The sequence below is a fragment of the Rousettus aegyptiacus genome, unplaced genomic scaffold (genome assembly GCF_014176215.1).
Source record: "Rousettus aegyptiacus isolate mRouAeg1 unplaced genomic scaffold, mRouAeg1.p scaffold_m13_p_7, whole genome shotgun sequence".
Lineage (NCBI taxonomy): Eukaryota > Metazoa > Chordata > Mammalia > Chiroptera > Pteropodidae > Rousettus > Rousettus aegyptiacus.
Genome location: NW_023416310.1, coordinates 3,302,709 through 3,327,571, shown reverse-complemented (window position 1 = coordinate 3,327,571; position 24,863 = coordinate 3,302,709). Strand labels below are relative to the sequence as shown.

The following is a 24,863-nucleotide window of genomic DNA, read 5'->3' as shown; positions in this document are numbered from 1 at the left end:
TAAACGCCATCTGTCACTTATGATTCCACAAAACCAACCTTGTTCGCACACATATCTCCTAACCCCTCCCCCCCCACAATGGTAGCAAGAGATCACAATACATTTTTGTTAGAAATGTGTCAAAAATGTCTAGTACAATTTCAAAAAATATCATATTTAGTCCCAAGAAGTAAAAGGTGGAGGGTGAGAAAATAATTTCAGGAAAAAATTCTGAATGGCAAAATGTCTCTTAGAAATCTTGGCAAAATCTCCACATATGAATGGGCTTATCTTACCCGCCTTTCAAGCTGCTAACGGAAAGATCAAATAAAATGTTAAACTCCACGCACTCTCGTTCACCCCTTCCCGTGGCCACCAGCCACCTCGAGAACATGTTAAAGACGTGGACTTGGGGTTACTCACACCTGCATCTTCCCCGGGGCAGGCCCCTCTCCGCTACACTCTCAGGTCGGGGGTGAGGGTGGCGGACAGTCTCCACCGAAACGGGACCGGCCCTTACAGTGCACACAGTCTGGGTTTGGTAAAAGGAAGTCTGGATGAGCATAAGTTGGATAAACGGGGTGGTAAGAGACTCTCCTGGTTCGTGGCTGTGTCAGCCTCATCCCTCAGAGGAGTCACTGGAATAGTCTCCTTGGCCTCAGGCTGCCCATCAAAATCCCCGGGTCACCGAAAATCAGTGTCAGAAAACTCCAAGTTCTGCCTAATCTTGCAAACCTTGACAGCTCCCAGTGAAGGCACCATCGACCCCATCTGGGATCTTTACCAATAGAACAACCTGGCTCGTCCAGGAGCTGATTCACCACATGATGGATGTCTACAGTGCCAGGCAGGAGGCCACCCCACGAGTGTCCGGCCTGCACGAGGTCCGTGTTTGTCCTGTTGCCTCCCGGGACCACACGACTATACACATGCGTGTAGGTGACACTTAGGGCGGCTTCCAAACCGCGGAGGTCCACTGAGCCTTCGACACGGGTGAAGAAGGGGGTTGGTGCACTCGTGAATACAGAAGAACGGCATCATCGTGCCATTCAGTGATAGAACAGGTCTGTCAAATCCATTGGCATGCCTCGAGGGTCGCCGTGAGGAGCCCTGGGTTAGTGGGGGACGCGGGGAGGGGTGGGAGCAGACCCTGCAGGCTTTCTGCTTGCCACAAAGGCACCGATGAGCGGAATTCCCGTTTTTATCATGCCATTCTATTTTTTACTAATTTGTCAGGTCTTTAAAAGGAAGTTTGTAGTCTTCTTTCTGCATGACTGAGAATCACTTAAAAAAATTTAGATGGTGGTGAGAACCATTTCTTCCAGCTTAACACGGTCCCCGGGCTCTGGCAGTGTGACAGTTCCATGAATTTGGCAGACGACATCTAATTAGAGCGATTCTGTCCCAAGGACCACGTCTTCCCAGGGTGAGCGAATACAATCAGCCTTGGCTGAGGGGGACACCAACTTGAGCTGCCATCGAATTCACCGGGGATGTCATTGCTGTGCCTCTAGGACGCAGAACACAACGGCACTTCGCGAAGGCTGCCAGCTTCCTGGGAAGGGACTGGTCTCCTCACGGGGCACATACGCCCTGCGCTCCCAGGCCCTGAAGACCTGGTTCTCCGCGGAGTGCCAGATACTGCTCTCAGATTCCCACCGCCTCAGCCAGGTCTGAAAAATCGCTCTCCCCCCGGCCCCCCGATGGTCCATCAGCAAACTCGGGGAGACGCTGGCTGAACAGGTAAGCCACACGAGGAGGCAACCTCAAGCAAAGCCAGACAGAAGGGCCACCTCTCAACCCTCGTTCTCAGCTGAGGTCACCTCGCATAAGTGCACGTGGATGATCTGAGGCTGCGGGGTGGGGGGTGGTGGCAGGGGGGGCAGACCCCGGCTTCCCATGATCATCATGCACAGTGGGGGAGCGAGGAACTGGCCACAACAGAGCGAGGGCCGCCACAGGGACCACACATCATCCAGGACAAGCACAGGGTTGGCGCCCCCACTGGCCACACCTCCAGCCGCTCCTGGCCAGTGAGGCTGAGAGACTGGACGAGGCATCCAGAGAGGGTGGGTTCCCTGAAGAGGGTCCCTTGAACGAAAAGCCCTCATTACATGGCAAAGGATGTGACAAGCTGAGCTGTCTGCATGAAAGTAAAGCTAATACCAATAAGTGTACTATCGTACTATCTGCCCAGGGCTGCTGCTCACCAGGGAGCTGGTGGGAACGGGGGGGGGGGGGAGGGAGAGTGAGAGCGCACGCGTGTGTGCGTGTGTGTGTGTGCGTGTCGGTGTGTGTGTGTGTGTGTGTGAGGGGGGTCAGGGTCGTCTGCACTGCCACGCACGCACGGCAGGGAGGCTGCTAGTGTGCACACAGCACCAGGCCTCCTGACGGGGTGTGGGGATGCGAGCTGTCACCAGCGCTCGAAAGCCACGGAACAACCACCAGCAGAGCGTTAGGCCTACAGGACGTCCCCGGTTCCCATCTCACCGGGGACGGTGCGCTGCCCCTAATGCTGCCGTGGAGAACACTGTGGTATGAGGGGCTGTGTCCGTGACTGTGGCCACAACTCCTGGTCTCAGGAAGCGAGATTCATCAATCACTGTATTCTGACTGGATTTTAACACGTGGAGCTTGGTTTCCCACGTGGGCCGTTTTACACAGGACGATGGACAAAGGGCTCGATTAGGCTTGGGCGCAGGGTGTGAGATTTCCATAATAAAATTACTGAAATCTGTCCTCTGCGGTTTCTGATTCCCAGAGTCCTGACCACGTAAATGCTTTTCCCTTAATGGAAAAGGAGAAATCTTCCCAAGCGCCATGTTCAGTTTCTGGAGACAGAGGTGGCTGGGGGGCGCTTTGCTGTCTGTCTGTCTGTCTGTCTCTCTGAACAGAGACCGCCGGGCTCATCAGTCACTCCTGACTCTGCGGGATACCAAAAGATAACGCGCTTCCCCGGCCGGAGACGCGTGAACGGGGTGCAGGCGTGCCGAACGCAGAAGGACCCCGGCCGCGCTGCCCTCGGCAGGGCGCATCTGTAAACCGCGCCCCTCACGCAGCTGCGCACGCTGCGCCTGCCCCTGCGCGGCGTCCCCCGCTCGTCCCCCTGCAGCAGAGACCGTGGAGGAGGTGGGATACTCACAGTACCGTGGGATATCGTCAGAAACCCATTTTTGACTGAACATTTCCGTTTCTGCCACACTTTTCGGATCCTAACAGGTAAATGAAAAAAAAAAAAAAAGTTTAGGAATTCCGGATGCAGGCGACGATGGCCGCACGTGCAGGCCAGCGACGCCTCCCACTTACCCATCGCTCTTCTTGTAGAGGCTGCCGTTCCGCTCCGTTCCGTGCTCCTTGTTGCCCTGAGGCTGATGTAAGCTGTAGGCTGTGCTCTGGCGAAGCTGTGAGTCCTGAAAACGGTGAAGAAGTCGGCTTTAACCCTGTCCAGATTCCAAATTTCTAAACAGCAGTGCACACAAAAAAACTTATGTCCTTAGGTTTTTTTTTTTTTTTTTTTAATTAGGGAACTTTTCCTTTCTCGCCACACCAAGAAAAGGAACAACAAAAAAAAATTCATATCCAGGGAACTCGTTTATGCCACCTACCAGGATGGAGAAGGAAGTGTTAAAAACCGGTATCCCCAAACGGGCCCAAAGGATGAGCCGTTTGGAAGTTACGAGGTTTTACTTAATTATGAGCCTCAGGTCCCCAACGGTAACGAGAGGCTCCTGACATGGCAAAAGCAGCCTGGGGAAGGAAGATGACATGCTATGCTTGAAAAGCAGGGCTTTCAAGCAAAAAATAAATAATAAGAAAAAAAATAAGCGACATTCTCTTTCTTACTTCAGGCAAGTTACTGAAGCTCCCCGCTTCAGTTTCCTCCTTGGAAAATAATAAAAAACAATACCCAGTAAGGATGGCAAACATAGTCAGGCTTGAGCAAGATGGCACGTGTGAACTCCTGGCACACGACAGGTACTGAACGCTGTTCACGCACTTCCTGACCCCACCAGTCCCGGGAGAGGGGCTGTGGCCCCGAACCCCAGTGCCTCAGGCTCGGGGTGGACTGTCCACTCAGTCAGCTGAGAATCTGGCTGAGGCCACCACAACTGGGAAACTCCTACCGTCAGCATCGTAAGGGCAAGGGCCATCAGAGGAACCCGGATGTCCAGCGTGCACTATCAGAGGTCCTGGGCTGGGCTGGGCGCGGCTGGGGATTCTGGCAGGTGTGAGGGGACAGCGGGGAGGAGCAAAGCGGGGACCGAGTCCACAGGTCCACCAGGCAGGCTCGGATGTGCCCCACCCAGTTCACTTCAGGACGGAAGCAGCACAAGAACAAGGAAAACAAGTGATGTGCTCCAGGTGCAGAGCTTGTCGGAGCCAGAGCAGAAGGTGGAAGGGCGTCCTGCCTCCCACTCAGACGGCCCTCAGCAGGGGACGCCCAAGGGACCAGGACCAGCCTCACCTCCACCACCAGGACGACGACTGGCCTTGGGGAAACCTGGCACTGCCCAATGAGCGCCAAAACAGGACGATCGGCATGATCTCAACTGAGATGTGAAGAGCCAAATGGTGAAAGCCAGGAGGGTCTGGAGGAAGGGAGCTTTAAAGGAAAGCAAGAGCTGGCGGAGAGGGGAGGGCATTCGGGGCAGAGGGGACGTGCACAGACAGGCAAGCGGCAGCAGCAGCCGCCGCCTCCACGGAAGGAAGGACAATCACGTGGCGCACGTGAAGTGTGGCAAGTGGACAGGCAGGCCGGAGTCAGTTTCAACGTCGTCTGAAAGCAACAGTGAGCCGCCTGGCCGTCTGGCCGTTTTAGAAAAGAGTTCTGAAGCACAAAAGCCTTTAATGATGAAGTCCAATTTATCTACTTATTATTATTATTATTTACGCCTACAGCACCTGGTCTTCCATCCAGATATAACCAGGCCTGACCCTGCTTAGCTTCCGAGATCAGACATCGGGCTTGTTCAGGGTGGCGTGGCTGCAGACCATGAATTGTTTGGCTCCACTGGGGCAGGAACCCAGGACCGTCTGCATGTAAAGCAGACACGCTAACCGCTACGCCATATAAGCATGTCCTCTACTATTTCTTTTATCATTTGTACATTAGATGTCACATCTAAGAAATCATTGCTTAGTCCAAGGTCATGATGATTCATACCTATGTTTCTCTCTAAAAGTTTTACAGTCTTAGCTCTTAAACTCTTTGGTCTATCTGGAGTTAATTCTTGATTACGATGTGAGGTAGGGGTCCAAATTCATTCTTTTCCTTGTGGCTATCCAGTTGTCCCAGCATCATCTGTTGAAAAGACTATTCTTTCCGCATTGAATTATTTTGGCACCCTTATTAATCAGTTTTTTAAGGGTTTATTTCTGGAATCTCAACTCTGTTTCATTGAGCTACGTCTGTCCTGATGCTGGTACTACACTGTCTTGATCATTACAGCTTTGCGGTAAGCTCTGAAATCAGAAAGTGTGAGTCCTGCAACTCTGTTCTTTTTCATGATTGCTTTAGGTATTTTGGGTCACTTGCATTTCCATATGCATTTTAGAACCAGCTTGTCAATTTCTGTAAAAAAAGGCAGAAATGGGGGTTGCACTGAATCTGCAGATCAATTCGGGAAGAACTGGCATCTCAGCAACATTAAGTCTCCCACTCCGTAAACACAGGTTGTCTAGCACTGACTTCTCAACTCTGAAATATATATGAGATAACTCCGCCAAAAAAAAAAAAAAAAAGGAAGGAAAATGAAAAAAATCTTCATCTGGGAAATCAATAGTGTGCTCAGGCATTCCATTAAACTGACAACAGACCCTGAACAAAGAGACCCCAAAATAAGAGAAATGTCCTCATTTTCCGCAGGGAGTTTACAAAGCACTTAAGCCTCCTGACAGCTAGAGCAAACAGCTCGTCCACTGGGTGAGGATGGTCCCAGTTCCCACATTCTCTCAAAAGGGGAGCATATTAGCACTAGGAATTTAGAACAAACCTAGCTTTACTCGTCATTGGGAACAAATGCAGTGGAGAGGAAATGGAGAATCAATGCTCACCTCTATGAATCTCTGCGCAAGACTAAAAATACACCCGTCAAAAGACTAACTTGCACAGCCAAGAAATATGTCTACTGCTCTGGGGAGGGAAAAAGAAGCCCTGCACGAAATAAATGGTGACAACCTGCTAAAGTGTCCGTGTCGAGCATATTAATCAGAACTCTTTACAGGTCTCATGAAGAGAATAAAGGACGTTACTCTTTTCAACAGAATCAGACCCTTCGCCAGAAGTGAAGGAAGTAATTGCTGTTTTATTCTTCAGACCAGGCATTTCTTGACTCAATTAAAATGCAGGCAAATCAAAGCTGTAAAATCTTAAATGTGTACGTGAGAGCAATATAATTTAACAGGAAATTGAACCTGCTTTAGAACTAATTATGTTAGCATCCTCAAGGTGACCTCTAGGTGACCCAACAAGCAGCTCGCTTACACAGGTGTTTGATATTAGCACCTGATCAAGTAAAGGGGTGAATGATGAAGTTGGCCCTTTTACGTAAACAAAATTTTGATTTCATAAAATATAATCCAAGGGAAAAGAGCCTTTTTCGGGAGAAGAATCCAACACACAGAGAGGCAACTGGCCAGGCGTCCACGCTGCCCTGACGCTCGGAGGCTGTCCGTCACGCTCTGTACTGCCCCAGGGAGCCAGGACGGCCTACGGTGGATCGAGTGAGCCTCGCCGTGTGCAGACTCTCTCTGAGGCACGCGGGCTCAGTGGGCATTCTACGGACCTTCAGAGGCTCTCATAAAATTCTATCAATAGCCATACGTCCTCTATCCTGTGACACCCAGACAAGTCCTCAGATCCCAGGCACCGTCCAAGTGTGGCTTTGTGAAGTGTTAGCCGTCAGGTCCTGCCAAGACGGAAACCACCTAGAAGGGCAGTAGACTTAGTATCTGAAATTTTTAGGAACGAGGTAAAAAAGGGTCACGCTGTATAATTACAAACATACAGGTTTACACATAACGTCGGAAGTATCCCCGAGCGCCCTAAGACTCTAGAACATCATAAAAAGTGTACACTCTGTCTGTCCACCTTTCAAAGTCTGTGTTCAGACAATTCTCGTGATGAACAGGCTGCCAAAGTGTCACCTTCAAGTTTCTCTGCCAAGGGAGGGCTGTGCTGTCCACCCAGCTCCCTCAGCGTCTGCCCAGGCGTGGCAGGTACGCCCGCTCACACGCTGCCGGAGGCTGCGCTAAGCGAGCACCAAGTCATGGCCTAAGAACGGTGTTTTCAAATCTCATTGCCGCCTGTTCTCTATTATTTCTAGGTAGTTTTTTAAAAAGATTCTACATGATAGTAAAGTCACACGATATAGCGGGAAGAGAACAGGCCTGCAGTGGAACAGATCAGGGTTCCAGTCCTGGCTCCGACACTACTGAGTGCATTCCAGCAAGTGTGTGTGCCCTCTCTCTCTCAGACTCAAGCTGTGAACGTGGCCTAATACCACCTGCTCTGCCAGGCGGTGTCTGGGTTTCTGGTCACACCTGTCAGGTGCCTGGGAAAAACCTGAGAAGTGAGGCTGGTAGGAACTGCTGTGACCACAGATAACAGCTTCCTGGCCAGAGCGAGGGGACAGCTGCATCTCGGAGCCATCCTCCAAACCTTCATTCCCGACACACACGTGCCCGCCCCTCACCGTGGAGACACCCCTTCTTGGATCTCATCTCACTGCACTCCAGTGACTTTTCTGACCACGTCCCCAGATTGGGAGCCCCTTAAAAAGCAAGAACAGTATCTATCTTATTCTGTTTGTGCGGTACTGGTTTATCGAGGAGCTGCTGAGAAAACGGTACCTGAATGTATGAATAAACGAACAAGTCGTCCACGAAGGCAGGAGTGAAGGCTAGCGCTCGGCCGCCCAGGTGCTGGGCAGGGAACGGACGGCTGCCGGTGGATGCTGAGGCCGGATTTGGGCGTGAGACGATATGCGAGCCCCGGCCAGAAAGCCAAGGTCAGAAGAGGATGTGGCCATCATGGGCCTCTGTGGCCTGGACAGCACGTGCTATCCAGCCACCTCCCGCCAGACAAGGACACTGAAGGTGCGGGGGGCAAAGCTGAGAGGAAGAGAGACCACACTTGCTCTGGCCGAAGGGGAAACATCACTGTGGTTTCAGCACTCACATCCACACGGCCATCTCCCAGAGGCCGCGTCCCACCCCAGCTGCACAGGGCCCCACCTGGCCCACGCACCCACGACCGGGAGTCGGCAGAGAATCTGCCGGCATGGCAGTGGGATCCGACCCGGCAGAACGCTCCGGAGGTGGGCACACGTGAGACGGGCAAGGCAGGGGACGGCGAGGCTGGCAGGGAACAGGCAAAACCCGGCGGCACAGAAGGGTTTCAACTTCGCAGAAGGGACCCTTCCCGGATGGTATAACCATGGTGCGTGTGTAGGTGTTTCCCATGCAATTTTCCAACTCTTCTATAAATGTGAGTTTTCATAATAAAATAATAGAAAACTCAAACCTCAGCATATGCTTCACAGAGGGCAGAAATACCAGAAACAAAATAGGCATGTCAGTGATTCGGAGGCATGAGGGGGGCTGGGATGAGGGGGGCTGGGACCCCAATGGCACGTCTGCTCTCCGAAGTGTCCCCACAGGGCGACGGGGAGCGGCAGACCGAACCCACCAGATGTGACAGCCACACTCTTCACTGAGACTGAGCAGCTTCCTCGGGGCATGTTACCGATTTCCATGAGCCGTAATTATGCAGATGGAATTTTTGAGACACTGAATACAAACTACCAACACCTTCGGTATTCTCACCCACAGAAGAGAATCCAAAAAAAGGGGAATGAGAGCCTAAACAACATGTCCAAAATGTCACTTCTCATTGTAACTGGAGGGACACAAGATGGAACCCCAAAGAAATTACTTAAAAACATATCAAACTTAACATAGACGTTTGGTTATTACTTGCGAGTGTATTCACAGAAAGTCCAGTTTATGGAATACTGCCATCAAAAAGCAATGCAGAGCGAGATATACAAAAGATATTCTATATTGCACAGAATACTTTTATGTTTCACGTTCCCAACCAGGAAGGAGACTGCTGAATCCGGTCTTTGGGCTTTTAGCCAAGAGGATGGCAGTAGAGAAGCTTCACTTGACCCCTGCATGCACTCTGCGGCAGATGGGAAGGGTCGGTCAACAAAAACCACGGAACAACAAACCGTAATGACTTCTGGTCTGTGCTGGTAAATGTTTGGCTTTTCTGTAAAGCTATAAATAACCAGCTTTCTGACAACAGCGTTTCCCCGAAACACCGAATTCTGCACAACCAAAGCCAGCCCGGCCCCTGCACTGTGCCCGCGGGCCTGCTGAGCTCCAGCAGCTGCTCGCCCCTGCTTGGGTCCGGGGCTCTGCCTCACAGGGCCGAGCCTCCTCCTCAGACAAAGGCAGCTCAACCACCCCACTGACGCACCTGGGCACGGGCTCCTGCGCCTGGCACTTCTTCTCGTTACACGCACACCACTCATTTCTCCACACTTCAAGTTCTTTTTTGTGTCTTTTCTGTTTATATTCCCAACTTGGGAACATCAAAGTGTCAGATGTGCATTTTCTAGACTGGGAGGAAGTCACCGTGCAGTGGATGAGTTCTAGCACTAATATACAATGACCTCAATCTGCCAATCTCTCACTTAGCTGACCCGCATTTACCAAGAGCCTTGTCGATGAGCAAAAAGGCGCCACCGCATGCTGGCAGGACAGGCGCAGAACACGGGGGGGCATCCCCAAGCCGCTCAAGGTCTAGCTGGAGGAAAAGCACCATGTGCTTGAAGACACTGCCAACCACCCACGAGGAATGTGGTGTGACGAAACGAGTCTAGCAAACGTGCCGCGTGAGCTCAGGCGACCGGGGCTAGGGGAGCCGAGGCGGCTCTGCAGAGCTGGGGCCAGACGGGCAGTATCCAGGGGGCAGACAGGGGAGCAGCAGCAAACACACGGCAGTGCGCCCGGATGCTGCCATTTCCACTTCCCCAATATTTGCGCATTCGGTTTCTTTAGCCTTTAACAAAACCCACTGCTAGTGAAAGACAAAGTGTTAAAATTTTAAATGCTACTAATCATTAATACATACACGGAAGAAACTTTTTGAAGTTCATGAAGAAAACATGCAAAATTCTCCAATTTATTAAAATACTGAACTACTTACTCTCCTAGACTTCGGTCACAAAAGGTAAATGCATTTGGGAGAAAAACAACAATATTCAGTTATAGTATAGGAACTTAAAACAAAATAGAGCAGAACAAACCGCCAACAGTGAACTTTATGCTCTGCTGGCAGTTGAATAGTTATTTATCCAAAATCTACTAGCAATACATTTAGACACATTTCTTTATTGACGAGGAAGTGGGTTTATGTTAAACTTCACATTATAATATCCACACTGTAGCAAACATATCATAAAATTAATTACCTTAGAAATTTACTTTTTAACGTTTTTTTAATGAGCCCCCAAAGAACAATTATCACTGCAAACGTGTTAGCATGCAGAGAAGCGATTACGGGAAAACCACGACGCCAGAGAAACGCGGCGTTGTCCCCTGCCACTGCAACGGGGCTATGGAAAATCCAGCTCCTCAGGCTGCCTGACAGCATCAGGGCTGGAATCCTCCGATGGCCACCCGCTGCCTGCTGATGCGCACGTGGGCTGAGTCCATGCACGTCAGGGGAGGGACTCCAGAGTCCCAGGAAGACGTTCAGTGCCATAAATAATGCGTGTCTGTGGGACAGAGACGTTGAGGAGCGACTTGCCCAGCGACTGACAGTGCAGAAAAGGGTTACGCCCTGCGCCAAAGCCAGCGTGAGGTGCTTCCCCACGGGACACACATACCTAAAGAGGTGGCTCTCTTAACCAAACCTCCAGAACTGCATGGCTCATGCTGCTCGCTATAGCCCCAGAGTGAACAGTGAGTGCCTGGCAGACATGGATTTCACCTCGGTCCCCAAGGCCCCGAGACAGAGGAGGAGCACAACAGCCATCCTGCAAAATTAAATGCCCTCACCTCTTTCTGTTCGACCTGCAAGGCTGATTTCAAAATATCTCGAAGCTGTATCAACTGCCTTCTTTCTTCATCCTGGGCCTGTTTGATCTTTAAAAAAGCAAAATGAAACAGAAAAAGGCATGGCTGAGTACAGGGGCTCAGCTGAGTGCTGGGGCGCCCGGGGCGTGCGCACTTCAATGCAACGCTGGCGGCCTTCGCCCGTCAGCCCTCCCCAGCCAGGACAGGATGGGGACGGGGACTCCATGCTCTGCGTGGCACTCCCGGGCTGTTAGTTCCTGGGTAGTGCAGCACGTAAACACAGGATCATACAGAAGCGACACTTCCACGAAAGTGTGTGTGGCATAAAAACTGTTCCGACGCTGATATGCAGAGGAAGTGGCCACTTACCGTGTGAAGGTCTGTTGACAGCGTTTCAATGGAAGGCTTGAGGCTTTCAACTGCTTTCAGTCCATCCTGGAAAAAACTAGGAGGAAAAAAGAAACGCGATAGTGTTTCACCAAGGAGAAAATAATCTTGTTAGATAAGCGTTTTTTAACTTCTGTAAAGGATAGTGACCGAAATCACTTCTGTAATTCCCAGGGGGAAAGACTGTACAAATCGTACCTTAAAATATCAGTCAAACCAAGAGTAAACATACTCAAAACTAATAGAAGTGACTGGAAAAGAGATTGCAATGCATCAAATATTTTTAACGTTTCTTGCCCCATTAAAATGAGCCCCAAGTTTTCAGTTTATAATGGGAGACAGGACTCTGCCAAATGAGACAGCGAAGGCTCTGGTGAAGAGTTTGAGGCTGGAAAAGCATGGGGTGCAAACAAGAACAAGACACTAAAAAATCTTCCTTGGCAGGTGGTAGCTACGTGGGAGAGAGAAAGAACGCAGGAAAAAACTGAGCTAGCGTGATGTGCACGAGTGCCACACCCCATCTGCAGCGCCCGGAGGACTGTGACCAAACGCCAAACGGAACCTTTTGTATTTTAAAGCTCAGAGCTCAGTGCTTGCGAAGTCGTTCATAATAAGTGATTCCTGAAACACAGCAGAAGCTGGACGCGCTTTCCTGCAACAGTGGACTGATGTCCGGCCCTCCCTCTGAAGCATGTTGTGTACCACACACAGCCCTTTGAGGGGAATGAAGAAAACGCTTCCCGGCAAGTTCACGACAGTTCCAAACCTGTGACAAGGCCTGTACTGCCCATGTGAGCTGGCCTCTGCTACGTCGCCAAGCTTCAACCCACGCCATCTGCCCCCTTCCTTCGCCACGTTCCAGACACACTGGCCTCCTCTCTATGGCCACCAAGTCCTTCCAGCCGCAGGCTCTTTGCACGCGCTCTCCCCCCATCCCTCTGCCTTTAATGAGTTCTCTGCAGCGGATCTTCTGGTTCGTGTGGCGGATTCCTGCTCATTCTTCCAGGTTTGAGACAAACATCACCCAGTGAGGCTTCCAAGATTCCTCCACTTTAAAAGAGGTCTCCTCGCTACGTTCTCTGAGCACTCTGTCTTTTGCTTCAAACTTACCACAGCAACCACTATGTATCCATTAATGCGATTACTTCAAACACAATTCCCCCATTAGACCTGAGGTTCTAGGGGGATACGAAACGATGTCCACAAAGCCCGCCACATTTCAGGCCACAACGTTTATTGGATAAAGAAGTAAACTGAAGGAAAGGAGGAGGGAGGAAGGAAGAGTCTACAGCTTCTGCCAGCTCGTTGGACACAAGGAGACCAACCTCAAAACGGATTTGGGTTTCACGTGTGTTCATGTGGGGTGATGCTTATTGCTTTTAAACTCAGCAATGGTCCTGTGGGAATTTCCTGTTTCATGTATGTAAAAAACAGGAGGGGCTGTAGAAACATTGTAACATGGCACTTAGCACAGTAACTCCACGGGGTGGGGGCGGGGGGGCATGACACACACACAGGGTATGGGTTACGAACTGTTACTAGCTGTTGAGAACCACAGAAGCCGGGCTATTCAGATTTGCTTACCTTAATTTTTAGACATGTGCATAATTCTTAATTTTATATTGTATTTTCATTCCTTTATTTCACTTAACTCATTTTTGTGAATGTAGATACAAACGTTATGTCGGAGTGTCACGATGATTTCTGCACACGTCTGTTCCCACTGTCAGGGCAGAAATGCCACGTCTTATGCATTCCCACGCCCCCCGCTTCTAACACAACGGCCAGCACACAGCGGGCGGGCGGTCCTTTCAAATCAAAAAGAAAATTTAGAAGAACAAACTAAGAATGAGAAACTGAGCTCTTTCCTCTTGTCATGAACTCATCTGGTTCTGATGTCTTCTTCCAGTTATATTTCTTTTCTTTATGGAACTATTTCTTTATCACTCATATTCTTATAAAATAGGGGGAGAAGGAAGAGGGAGAAGGGAGGGGTGAGGGAGAGGGGGAAGGAGAGATGTCCTAGGAGAGCAACCCGGGCCCTTCCTGGGGAAGGGAGCAGGTGCACTGCGCCTAGAATCTCTGTGCCTGGCAACTGTCCCCATGGTGAGATGGAGCCCTGCAGTGGAGCCAAGGGCTGAGAGAGGAGCCTCTCGTCAGAGACACCGTGCCCAGAGAGACGCCAGACTGTGTGCCTGGAATAATGAAACAAACCTGGGCTTAAGATTGGGATTTCATCTTTGTTATCAGCTAGGTAGTCTTGACCACCTACCTAGAAAACCTCCTCCCTGTGCTTCTCGAAATCCCTCCTTCTGCACCCCTCGCATGGAGGCAGGTTTTGGCATCTCGCTATCCCTTCGATTGGAGTCAGTCCTGGCCTTAGCGAAAGCTTCAAAGAAAGGGCCTTGTCGCTGCTGTGCCGACTCCCATTACTGTCACCTTCCTAAGCAGAAACCCCACACACACTTCTCTTAGGTTGAACCCATTATCACTTTCCCAAGCTTCAAACATTTACCATTAATATTACTAAATACAAATACGAACTTTGTTCTCTTAAATGCTTTCCAGCCTGCCTGAGCAAACGCTCAAGCCTATACGATATACCCCCTTAGATTCAGTCTGCAAGCTCCCACCCAGCGGCCAGCCTCCGCCTCTGCCAACAGCCTTCGCAACAGCACACGACACTTGTGGCCGGTGACCTGTGTGCCCCCAGGCCTCGCCCCCCTCACTAGGACAAGCTTCTCGGGGCAGAAAACAACGTCTCACGCGACACTGCACCTCGAGCTCATCCAGCACCGGCTGGTCAGGTGGTTCTCAGCAGGGGTTTGCTCAAAAATCAAGTCACTTCAACATCCGCCACCACCATTTAGAACACTACCGTTTTTGTCTGCTTTATTGTTGCCGTTTTAAAGACTGCCTGATTTCTAGATTCCACTAGAGAGAAGAATCAAGGAAACGAAGATGCAGATTCTTTCCGTAAATGAAATGAAAGATAAAGAACGTGAAGTGCCCTTCGAGGACGCCTTAAGTGAAAAGCACAAGTGAGAACGAAGCAGAACAAGGCACATCTAAGTAGTTCTAACGTGAACGCCACGCTCATGGCCCCCGGAATCCAGTCCCCGCGAGGAGGCTGCTCCGGCCCTGCAGAGGCGGCAGCAGGGCAGACAACGCCCTCTGACTCGGCCCACGGGCACCATGCTGTGCTCCTGGGGGTGACGAGTGGAGACGGAAAGGGACCCCCAGATGAATGAACACTGCATGGCCACACGCTCCTTTGTCCAATGGCTGGGTCCCTCAGGCTCCATGTCTTATCCCCCAAAATATGAAGTAAAACAGTAAAAGCTATGGAATGATTTGGAAAGCATGCAGTGTACACACACACACACGCGAAGTGAGAGGACTCATCATTTTTAAAGGTTACTGACTCATGACCATAAAAGGCCAACTCGCTCGCTTTTCCACAAGTGGTCCGTTGCTACCCAACTGATTAGTTTGGGCAAAATAAAGGGAAAAAAAGGAAATCCCAGAATAGTTTCTTTTTAAAAATAAAGTATCTTCAAGGAAGCAACCCACTTCCTAAAAATGCTTCACATAAGGTCACAAGGATAAGAACTGAAAAATTTGTATGTTAACCACAAGTTAGAATTCTGAGTCTCTCTAAAATAATTCATCGTGAAAAGGCTACAAACAAGGGGTCTTTTTCCATCCTCAGAGGCCGTTTTCCCAGGCTGGTGCCCCTCCCTGCACCCAGGATGGGCCACACACGCGCACCTTGCTTTGCTGCATGCACCCAGGGCTTTGGCAGCCCCGTGTCACCAGAGCTGTGTTAGGATTCCAGAGCAGAGCTCGGTGTGACTCACAGCTCTAATGACGAGCCGGGTGGACGCGCCGTGTGCATGTGTCGTCGATGGAAAAAGTAAATGGCCTGGCCCCGTCCCCGGGGAGTGTGCTGTTCAGTGGGAGACATGACAATATACAAAAGATGCCCTCCTAAAGACACGAGGGAAAACCGGAACGACTCAAGGCAGCAGGCACATCTGAGCTCGGTCTGAGGGAGGGACAGGTGTTGGCAGAAGGCAAGGGAACAGGATGACATTCTAGCAGATGGGAACAAGGGAACAACGTGTGCAAAGGCACATCCACGTGGGGCGCAGTCTGCTTGGAAAAGGCAGCAGATAGGTGTGGCAATAAGACCTTTCTCCAAAGGTCTGTCACACGGCCCACACCTCCAGTGGCACCGAGCACCAGAAGGAGCTGCATACATACTTGTGAAATGAATCTTCTGCTGAGGACTTTTCAAGACTTCCCCAGTCTGTTTGCGATAAAACCTAAAACTTTTGCTAAGACTCCCAAGGCCGTCCAGACCTCTGGGGCGTTTCCACCCAGTCTCCTTTCAGACTGCCTCCCCCTCACTCGCTAGGCTTAAGTCATGCTGGACTTTGTCCTGCTTCCAGACCTTGACTTTGCCTGGAATGTTCCTCTCCTACTCTTTACCTGCTAACTCCTACGCATCCTTTCGGTCTCAGAATATATGTCTCCTTCAAGAACCCTAAGCTAATTCAAAAAGTATCTGAGTACCTACTATGTGCTAGGTACTGTAGTCTTAACTGCTAGGAAATGCAGCAAGGAACAAAAAAAGGAAAAAGAAAAAACCTGCCTCTGCCCTCAATCTTAATCTCAATTAGTTCCTTCTAGTGCATTCTTTCTTGGAGTCCTATACTTTAGAACACGTTTTAAAGGTCCAATTATAAGTCCGTTTGCTGCAGTCTGACTCCCCCACTTGGCCTGGAGCAGGAGCCAGGTCTGGAATGCGCGTTACTCCATCTCCAGCACCTAGGACAGTGCCCGACACACACCACGGGCTCAGCAGGCATGAAGGGGCCAGGGGCCTGTTTAGATCAGCAACCGGGGGTCGGGGAGCTGAGGGAGCACAAGCAGCAGGAAGGACGGCGAGGCTGAGAGAGGAGGGCCGGAGTGCGCGGGGCTGACGGACACGGCCCAGGCGAGTGCTGGAGGCGGCCTGTGAAATGAACGTTTCTCCTCCTCTCCTTCGCTCGTCACCACCATCTGCTTTGCAGGGTGTGTAACACGCGAAAGCCCGTAATGTAACGCACTGCATGAATGCCATCTGAGAGTCATGTGTCAAATCAAATTAGTTTGCCCCTCTACAGAAAGGGCAAAAAAATAAATATAGTTGATGATTACTATAGATGTTTATATTGTTTATTTCTATTTTCATTCTCAAACGATAAAATTCACCCTTTGAAAATATACAATTCAGTGGTTTTTAGCATAGTCACGAAGTTGCGCAATCACCAGCGATACCTAATTCCAGAACATTTTCATTACCTGTCCCCCCAAAGCCGCCTGTATCCGTAAGCAGGAATCCCCCACTTCCGCCTGCCCCTCAGCCCTGGCCATCAATCACCACGCTGCTCTGTCTTTGGACTCGCTTACTCCTGACCTTTCAAACACAGACTCACACGCCGTGTGGCCTTTGGTGTGTGGCTTCTTTCATCTGACACGTTCGAGGTCTGTCCACGTTGTCGCCTGTGTCAGTACCTCACCCCTTTCTCTGCAGATTTTCACATGAGTGCTGGCTGTTCCTTGATGTCATACTATTCATATCTACTAGAATTTGCCATGAAGAGAGACACATTTGAAATGACATAACAAAGAAAAAGAACTTACTTGCACTGGGCGTGAAAGTATTTGATCAGATTCTGAAGTAAATCCACTCCCTTTTTAATCTTAATTTCATTGACCTTCAGCAGATACTATTTAAAAAGAAAACAAAAGGAAGAACGTCATAAATATAAGTGAACACAAGCGTAACATGAGCTGCTGTGGACAGACCCTCTCTTCTGGTTCGCTCACACCTTGCACTGTGGGGAGAGCTCACGGTAGAGGCTTGACGTTTTCTGAATGCCATCTCTAAATGTTTCCTTTAGTTTGGCGCCATATGAATTATCAGACTTACAGGCATTAAATGTTCCACATGAAGTGCCAAGAACTCCTGGTCCTAAGGTGTCTTCGTTTGCTCAGAGTCACGGGGGAGAATGAGGATGGTTAAAATAAACGGGATTTGACTGTTCTGGACATTCCTGTCTGCACAGTTCTGTCCGGGGCCCCTTTCTTCAGGCAGGTCACTGTCTAGAACACTAACTGCTAAGCTTGTGTGGTTGAGACTCTTGTCGCCATGTCTCTAATCCTAAGACGCTTCCCTGACACGTAAAAAAAAATGTGACCAAATTTTAAATTGAAATGAATGAAAGCCACTTTTAACTTGGAGAATTCATTAACAAGCACTAAGACATCAAGAAGCCCCAGGGGTCTGCAAAATCAGCGTCAGGAAATACACCTGCTCTCTGCTAAAGGGTTTTAGAGCAAAGACTCCAAAAATTTCCTCTCCCTGCACCATCAGGACATGGTAGAAAAAACTCCAGGAACATGTCATCTCCAAGACTGGCTGCCCCTAAAGAGCTGCCGAGCCCCGCAGACCACGCGGGAATTTCAGCTGTCATGTGAGAGACTCGTATCCAGATCTTCCCCTAGGCCTGCCACGTGGCCCACGGGCAGGAGGCATGGGGCCTCCAGAGTGACCTATGGAACCTTCTTTTGCTTTTGTCCTCATCTCCCTTTCTTTTTGATATTTATTCACTGTTAATTGAATAAGCTGCCCGGCAACACATCAAAATGGTTCGTGAGATCCTGGGCAATGTGCCAGACTTTAAAATGTGTGTACCCTTTGACCTGGAAATTCTACTTCCAGTAACTTATTCTAAGAAGACAATCATAAAAGTCTGCAGAGATGAATCTAATGGAAGGTTCCGCTGCAGGCTTCTTTGTAAAACAGCCACGGCCGTTTGATGAACGGGAGTGACAGCGTGGGGCATCTGGACAGAAAATCGCTCTGCAGCCACGAGCCAGCGAAGCGGACACTTCCGGACACAGGAAGATGCAGACTCACACGGAGTGAAAGTATCAGGCTACAAAGCATCAGTAGAGAAAGACCGTGTTTGTACAAATTATGCTTACGAATGTACATGCAGGGATACATGAAAAATGTCTAGCAAAATGTCAAAGTGATTATCTTTTAGAAGAAAAACGTGAAGTAATTTTAATTTCTTATACATATTTATACTGACCAATTTTTACAAGTATATTATTTTTATAAGAAGAAGAAAGCAAGATGGGCTCTCTCATACCTTCTCCATTCACAGAAGCCCTATTTAGAATACTGAGTTTCTTTATAAAATTCATTCTGAATAAAAAGTTCCACAGCTTTAAAATAAAGGCCTGAAAGCCCTTCTTCTAGATTTGATCCCAGGCAATTAAAAATTTGTAACACCTAAACAACGCTTAGCATTTAACAGAGCCTGAGAACTTCAGTCTGAGGAAATGGTTGAGCCGTTTTAGAATGATTTAAACTGCAGCGATCATTCATTTTCAGACGTCGGGTGCTCGGGGAACTGCTTTTCAAACACTCTCTTCCCCATGGCAAGCCCTTTCCAGCCCTGCCTTCGTCAGATGCGTCTTCCTCTGTAGGCTCCAAGTTCACTGCCAGCCGGGCCACCTCTGCTTCTCTACATGCACACGGCACCTGGCTCCGCTACCTCCCAGCTCTGCAGGGGCGGTGACCCCAACACACTCGGTGCAGACTGGATGGAGCCCGGCAACCGCCCCGGACCAGCTCGGAGGCATCAACTGGACGTGTATTTCCAGTAAAATAAACTGTTTAACCAGCCCTCATGATCCATCTCCTGGAGCAGGGGAGCACGTGCCGCTGGGAGCACGCCCCGGAGGGCAGCGACACAGCCCAGCGCCGGCACTGGCGCCCCGCACTTCTGTGACATGCTGGTAACAGGCTGGTCGCGTTTCACGGTTCACAGACATTTTTAACTAGCAGCCTTGCAGACGTTAGGGTAAATAGATCTCTTCCTTATGAGCCAAAAACAGAACACAGTCTGAACACACACAAAGACCCTTTCCAAACCCATTCTTACAGAACACCACGACGCAATTTTACTCTAATTAAATGAATCCCTCGTGTGTGTGTGCCACACACCTCGTCCCTGCCTCATGCTGCCGGGGTGAACTAGGCAGGCAGGTACGACCATACCTGATGTCCATTTACACAACGACGTGTGTAAAGCCTCTGCTCTCCTGTCTGCAGTAACACTCTGAGCTTTGTTATTAACTTTCTAAATAGCATTCGCTTAATGAAAACCAAAGGAGCAAAAGGGGGAAAAAGGAACAAAAAAAAGACATAAAACAAAAAACAAAAGTAAAACAGCAGATGTAAACCCAACTACATCAACGGTGACATCAAATGTGAAAGACTAAACGGTCTCATCGAAAGGCAGAGACTGGATAAAAAAATGTGAACAAACTAATTAATGTCTACAGGAAACACACTTTAGATTCAGACACAGGGTGAAAAGAAATTCCAGGTAAATAGAAGCCGAAGAGAGATGGAGTGGGTCACACCAACATCAGACAAACACTCATCTCTGGTCTTGCGACTGACTGTCCTCCGCTGACCACCAGAGTTTGCTCTGGGAATAAAATCTCATTTAACTATAGTCCTAAAATACACATTTAAAAAAGCTAAGCTCCTGCTATCATTAATAAACAAACATTCCCAAATTTAGAAGTCCCTTGTGGGTTGGCTATGCTGTTGACTGCTCACAGGGAGTCGAGAGCTGGCTGCTCCCAGTTTCCAGGCCGGTCACAAATATCGCATGTGCACTCATGCTGCCACCCCACCCCCACCCCCGCTGCCCGCCAAGGCAGGGGGCTCAGGCTGCACGACAGAGGGGAGCAGGGAGGAGCGCCCTGGGGCCTCCTGCCTGGATGAGTGTCCCCTCACTGAGCAGGTGGAAGCACTTCCAGAGGTAGGTGGCCTGGCTTCTCATCGTACCGTCACCCACTCCCAGAGCGGACAACGGGGGACAGACAGGCTGCACTTTCCCCGGCTGACTGCTCACTGACTCTCCGTCACTGATGCCACTGGTACCATAGGAAGGTTCCCCAGGCTCCAGGAGGGCGTGAGTCTGAGCGAGTGTGTGTGTATGTGAGGCCAGAAAGGCCGTTGCGTACGTTAGGTGCCCCCAGCCTTCCATAAAAGGCTGGCGTCAGAGCCATCTGCACCACCATCCAGCCGGCTCGGGTCCCCCAGGAACAGAAATTGACAACTGTGTCTGCCAGTGCCCTGGGCTGAGGCTGCTGGCTGGGGTGCATGGGGTCCCGCTCCCGCAGGGGCTCGGGGCGCTGCCGCCTCACCTCGCACATCTGCAGCTGAAAGAGGCGCCTCTCCTTCTCCATCTCCTCCGCAATCTCGGCCCCGCTGATCTCCGTGCGGATCATCCCGTGCAGCCTGGCATGCTCCTTCTTCTCCTTCTCGATTTTGGTTCTACAGGTGAGAAAAGCAAGATCCAATCAGATGCCTCTCGGCACGCGGTCCAGACTGGGCGACCTGGCCATGGTCCTGCCACCCGGCCTGCGAGGCGAACGCTCACTCTGAGCCTGTTAGAAATGTGGCACTCCGTCAACTTACTTGAAATGAAAACACGTTTGGTCATAAAAAAAAGTTGCCCTCTTTTGTTGAGTATTTAAATTATTTATTCGACTAATCCTTCTCAAGCACCTACTTTGGCAGATCTGGGTCAGAGGAGGGGGCCTGCCCGCTTCGGGCTCCCCCCGCAGCAGCATCCGCTCCGGGGCCACCCTGCAAAGCCGAGGGCACATCCCGCCTCCCACCCTGTCTCCCGATCCCTCCCATCCCCTGCTCCTCACTCAGTGAAGTCGGGCCAAGGGCAGAGCTCGCCGACACAGAAGAAAACAGACCACCTTCCCAGTTTCAAGTTCATTCCCCCTTCCACGTTCACCTCCTGCTTGAGCTGGAGCACAATGTCAAGTGTGCGGTCCAGGCTCTAAACTGACCAACTGGGGCATGTCTAAACAAGAGTGGCCGGGGGGGAAGCAGCCATGAAATCACATCAGTTAAGAAGAGCTTGAAATAGTAACTTAACTTTCATTCTGGAGAAAAGGAGACTAAACAGGAACCACAGAAAGTGCTCAAAAACAGAAAGGCAGCCGTGAGAAAGGAGGTGTTTTCTGCAGAGCATCATGGACGACGCTGGAAGACGTAAGGTGGCATTGCTGAGGAAGCAGCTCAACGTGAAACGTTTGGGGTCAAGGGTTCCCCATCATTGGGGAGGGAGTATTTAAGGGGCAACAAATGTAGTTTCTGCCTCTTGTTTTTCTTGTTGAAGCGCAATGCTGGGCACACAGTAGGTACTCAGCCCCTGAATGAGTAAGAATAGAAATAAACAAATACCCGTTTGGTGGGGACATTGTTTAAATCGACTCATATGCCAGGGAGAGCCTGTAGGTCCCTGGGACTATGCGACGCCACCCCCAGGGCTCCCTCTGACACCTCCTCAAAGGGAGCAGGACAGACGGTCCAGAGGTCAGTCATTCTTGTAACCATCATGACAGAACCACTGCCCAGGAATTTCGAAAATGCCTAAAACCTGTTTGTTACATGTCACAAGGCCTCCTGAGATAACTCAATCTCACCTGTAAATGGGTGAAGAGTTACTTCGTCTACCTAGAATTACTTCAAGATTTAAGAGGTGCTACTCCCCCGATCTCAAATTCTAGGATTTTGTGAGTAATTCTGCAGCCACCCTACCTGTGTCTCGCTTCTACAGAATTCGATCTCATTCCCCTTTTGGGACCGGGATGCGCTTTCAGAACCCTGCTCGGAAGCCGCTTCCTGCCCTTGGCTCGGTAACGCACAGCAACACTCCCTCTGGGGCACCTGAGCTCGGTGGCGAGAGCAGCCACATGAAAGCCCGCAGAGCCACCTCCGGGCTGTGGTGCGACTACTGGCAGCAAGTGCCGAGCCTTGGCTTCCTATCTGTAAAGTACGGATGGTGGTCCTTTCCCCCTTCATTGGACTGAGGTGGGATGCAGACGAAGGATGCTAAAGCACCGGGCATGGCAAGTTGGGAGCCCTCAAGGTATTCTAGTTAACATGTGCTTCTCGTTAACATGTGCTTCTACGTAAATGTACGCCACTCATGAAACCAGAATCTGGGGATCCAAGCAACTTATTAGGGTACAGAAATTAAAGATGTCTACGGATGGAACGAGTGTCAGAGATTTGGTATTCCTTGGTCTCAGCTTTGTGATCCTTTAGCACTGAACAGATACCCAAAGCTGGCAAAGAACAAAACTAAACAATATAAAGGAAATTAAATACTTGTAGTTACATCTTGAATGGCTTTCTTCTTAAGGTCTCCTACTTTACCAGCTGGCTTCATATCAAAGTTGCTATTTCCACTCAGAAAACAACGTGATTACCCAACGCACAGCAATTACAAAGCAAACAGGAGGCATTTAAAAGTACTTTCTATTCCTCACGTATTTGAAATAGCTGAAACCATTATGCCCATAATCTCTCGCTCGATTCTGGCCAGCTCGGTCCTCTCCACCGTAGAAATAAAAACTGTGATCGGAAAGGTCACAACCGCCTGAAGCCAACCAGCAGCAGGGGCCGCGTCCTCAGTGGGAGCTGGCGCACATCCAAACTTCAGCTGACCGGTTCTTCAAGTGCGTTGGCAGACGGAGCAATGGACGCAGCTGGAGGGAGGGTGTCCCAGCGGTCCCTCCTTCCTCTCCCTTCCCCAAACCAAGGGGACCGGTGTGGCAGGGAGATGCGGACTAAAGCTAAGAGCAGACGGTTTTCGCGCATCGCCAGGAAGAGGGAGTCTGCACACCGTGCTGCTGTCACCAAAGGTGATCAGACGAGGGAGAGGTTTGGAAGAAAAAGGAGAGAAACACTTCCTGAGAGAAACTGGCCTTAACTTCCTTTCATTAACTTCCCTGAAAATGACATCCCGTAACCCTTCTGACAGAAAGAAAGAGACGAGGGGTTAGGAGTTAACGTCGCCGAATTTAGACGCCAGGTAGGAACACATCTGGCATCGTAACGAATCACAGCGGCACAGTTTTAGGTGAATTCTTTTCTGGATTAAGGTTTACTCACACGATACCTTTAAGCGATAAAAGCTCAATTTAAAACTGAAGTCTCAAATCACCTACGTTTATTTTATAAAATGAAAACACTCACATTTTTGTTTCGTAGTCCTTCCAAGCTTTATCGAAAGGCTTTTTCAGATCCTATAAACAGAGAGGCATAAATTAAACCAGACTAACCATTAACTTCCAGGTAAGATAAACTGATTTATCCCTAGACTGGCCCCTGAAAGGATCATTAATTTCGGTAACAAATGACGTCTGTGATTCCATGAAAAATAAAAAACTGAGAGCACAAGCTTTCAATTAGACTAATGGTGGCATTTTCTTTCCTTTAAAAAAAAAAAAAACTTTATTATAGAATACATACACCAAATGAAGATAGAATGAAGTGAGAGACAATCAGACCTGACAAGAATTAACTCGTGGTCCATCTATTTTCACCTGTACCCCATCTCCTGCCTAGGGTTATTCTGAAATTAAACCCAGAAAGACATAACATTTAACCTGCAAGTATTTCAGTATCTCTTCTCTCAAAGAAAAGGACCCTGACTTGTTCCATTAACACACAGATCTCCCCAAACCCATGTGACCCTGATCTGGGCCCCAGCAGTAAGAATGTGGAAGCCGTTATCTTCTGACATCTCCCAGTTCCACTTTTCTGCCCGGACCTCAGAGCCTCACACTCTGAGGAAGTTTGGCTCAAACTGTACAGAGCCTTGAGGAATGCACTGCGGAGTATCCACCTCATCACACTACCTATAACGGCATTCTTTAGGGAGCGAGATCCCCTTTTCAGGGGGTGGGGCTGTTGCTGCTGCTTATTATAATTTTGGCTCTTTGTTGGCCTTATGACAAGGCCAGAGCGCCACAGCCTGGCCCCCCGAGGCCCTCCGCGATCTGGCCCTTCCCATCATTGTCATGTCCCATTCTGCATGTCCGCTGCCGTGTGGCTTCGAGCAACACTGAAGGCTTCTGGCGCGGTGACGGAGTGCTCACCCGCAAGGCTTCCCTCCGCCCTGTGTGCCCCTCCCTCCGTTTTTCTGGCCGGCTCAGCTAACGTGTCCCTTGGACCCCAAGAGGGCTACGGGTCAGACTCCTCACTACCCTAGCGGCTCTTCCTGGCACACCGTGCGAAAGAGACACGAGAGGCCTCTGCACGAGTCCCCGAGGCCGGCCAAGCTGCACTTCTGGATGTGCCCAGGCGTGACCCGGGAATCACATGGGGATCCACGCACAGAACTCGGCCTCCTAAGAGCGCGGGCACATCTGTCTATGACAGTGGCATGCAAAAGTGACTTGGTGCTCAGCATCTGGCACCCAAATGCCACCCGAGCCCCGAATGCTCCTCACTCACACAC

The 24,863-nt window shown here is 50.0% G+C and overlaps 1 protein-coding gene across 7 annotated transcripts in view; it reads right to left on the bottom strand.

Annotated features, from left to right (window-relative positions):
- Positions 1–24,863, bottom strand: part of ASAP2 (ArfGAP with SH3 domain, ankyrin repeat and PH domain 2) — a 136,215-nt gene that overhangs the window by 37,551 nt on the left and 73,801 nt on the right. For 4 of the 7 annotated variants that reach the window (XM_016121131.2, XM_016121130.2, XM_016121134.2 and 1 more), the window contains exons 5-11: positions 23,597–23,646; positions 20,740–20,869; positions 17,146–17,231; positions 11,437–11,512; positions 11,050–11,136; positions 3,286–3,389; positions 3,122–3,191 (exon numbers count right to left, since the gene is read on the bottom strand). In XM_016121131.2, the coding sequence (XP_015976617.1) occupies positions 3,122–3,191; positions 3,286–3,389; positions 11,050–11,136; positions 11,437–11,512; positions 17,146–17,231; positions 20,740–20,869; positions 23,597–23,646 (603 nt within the window). Of the gene's footprint in view, positions 1–3,121; positions 3,192–3,285; positions 3,390–10,195; positions 10,205–11,049; positions 11,137–11,436; positions 11,513–17,145; positions 17,232–20,739; positions 20,870–23,596; positions 23,647–24,863 lie in introns of all 7 variants that reach the window. The other 3 variants (XM_016121128.2, XM_016121129.2, XM_016121133.2) reach the window with 1 other exon arrangement.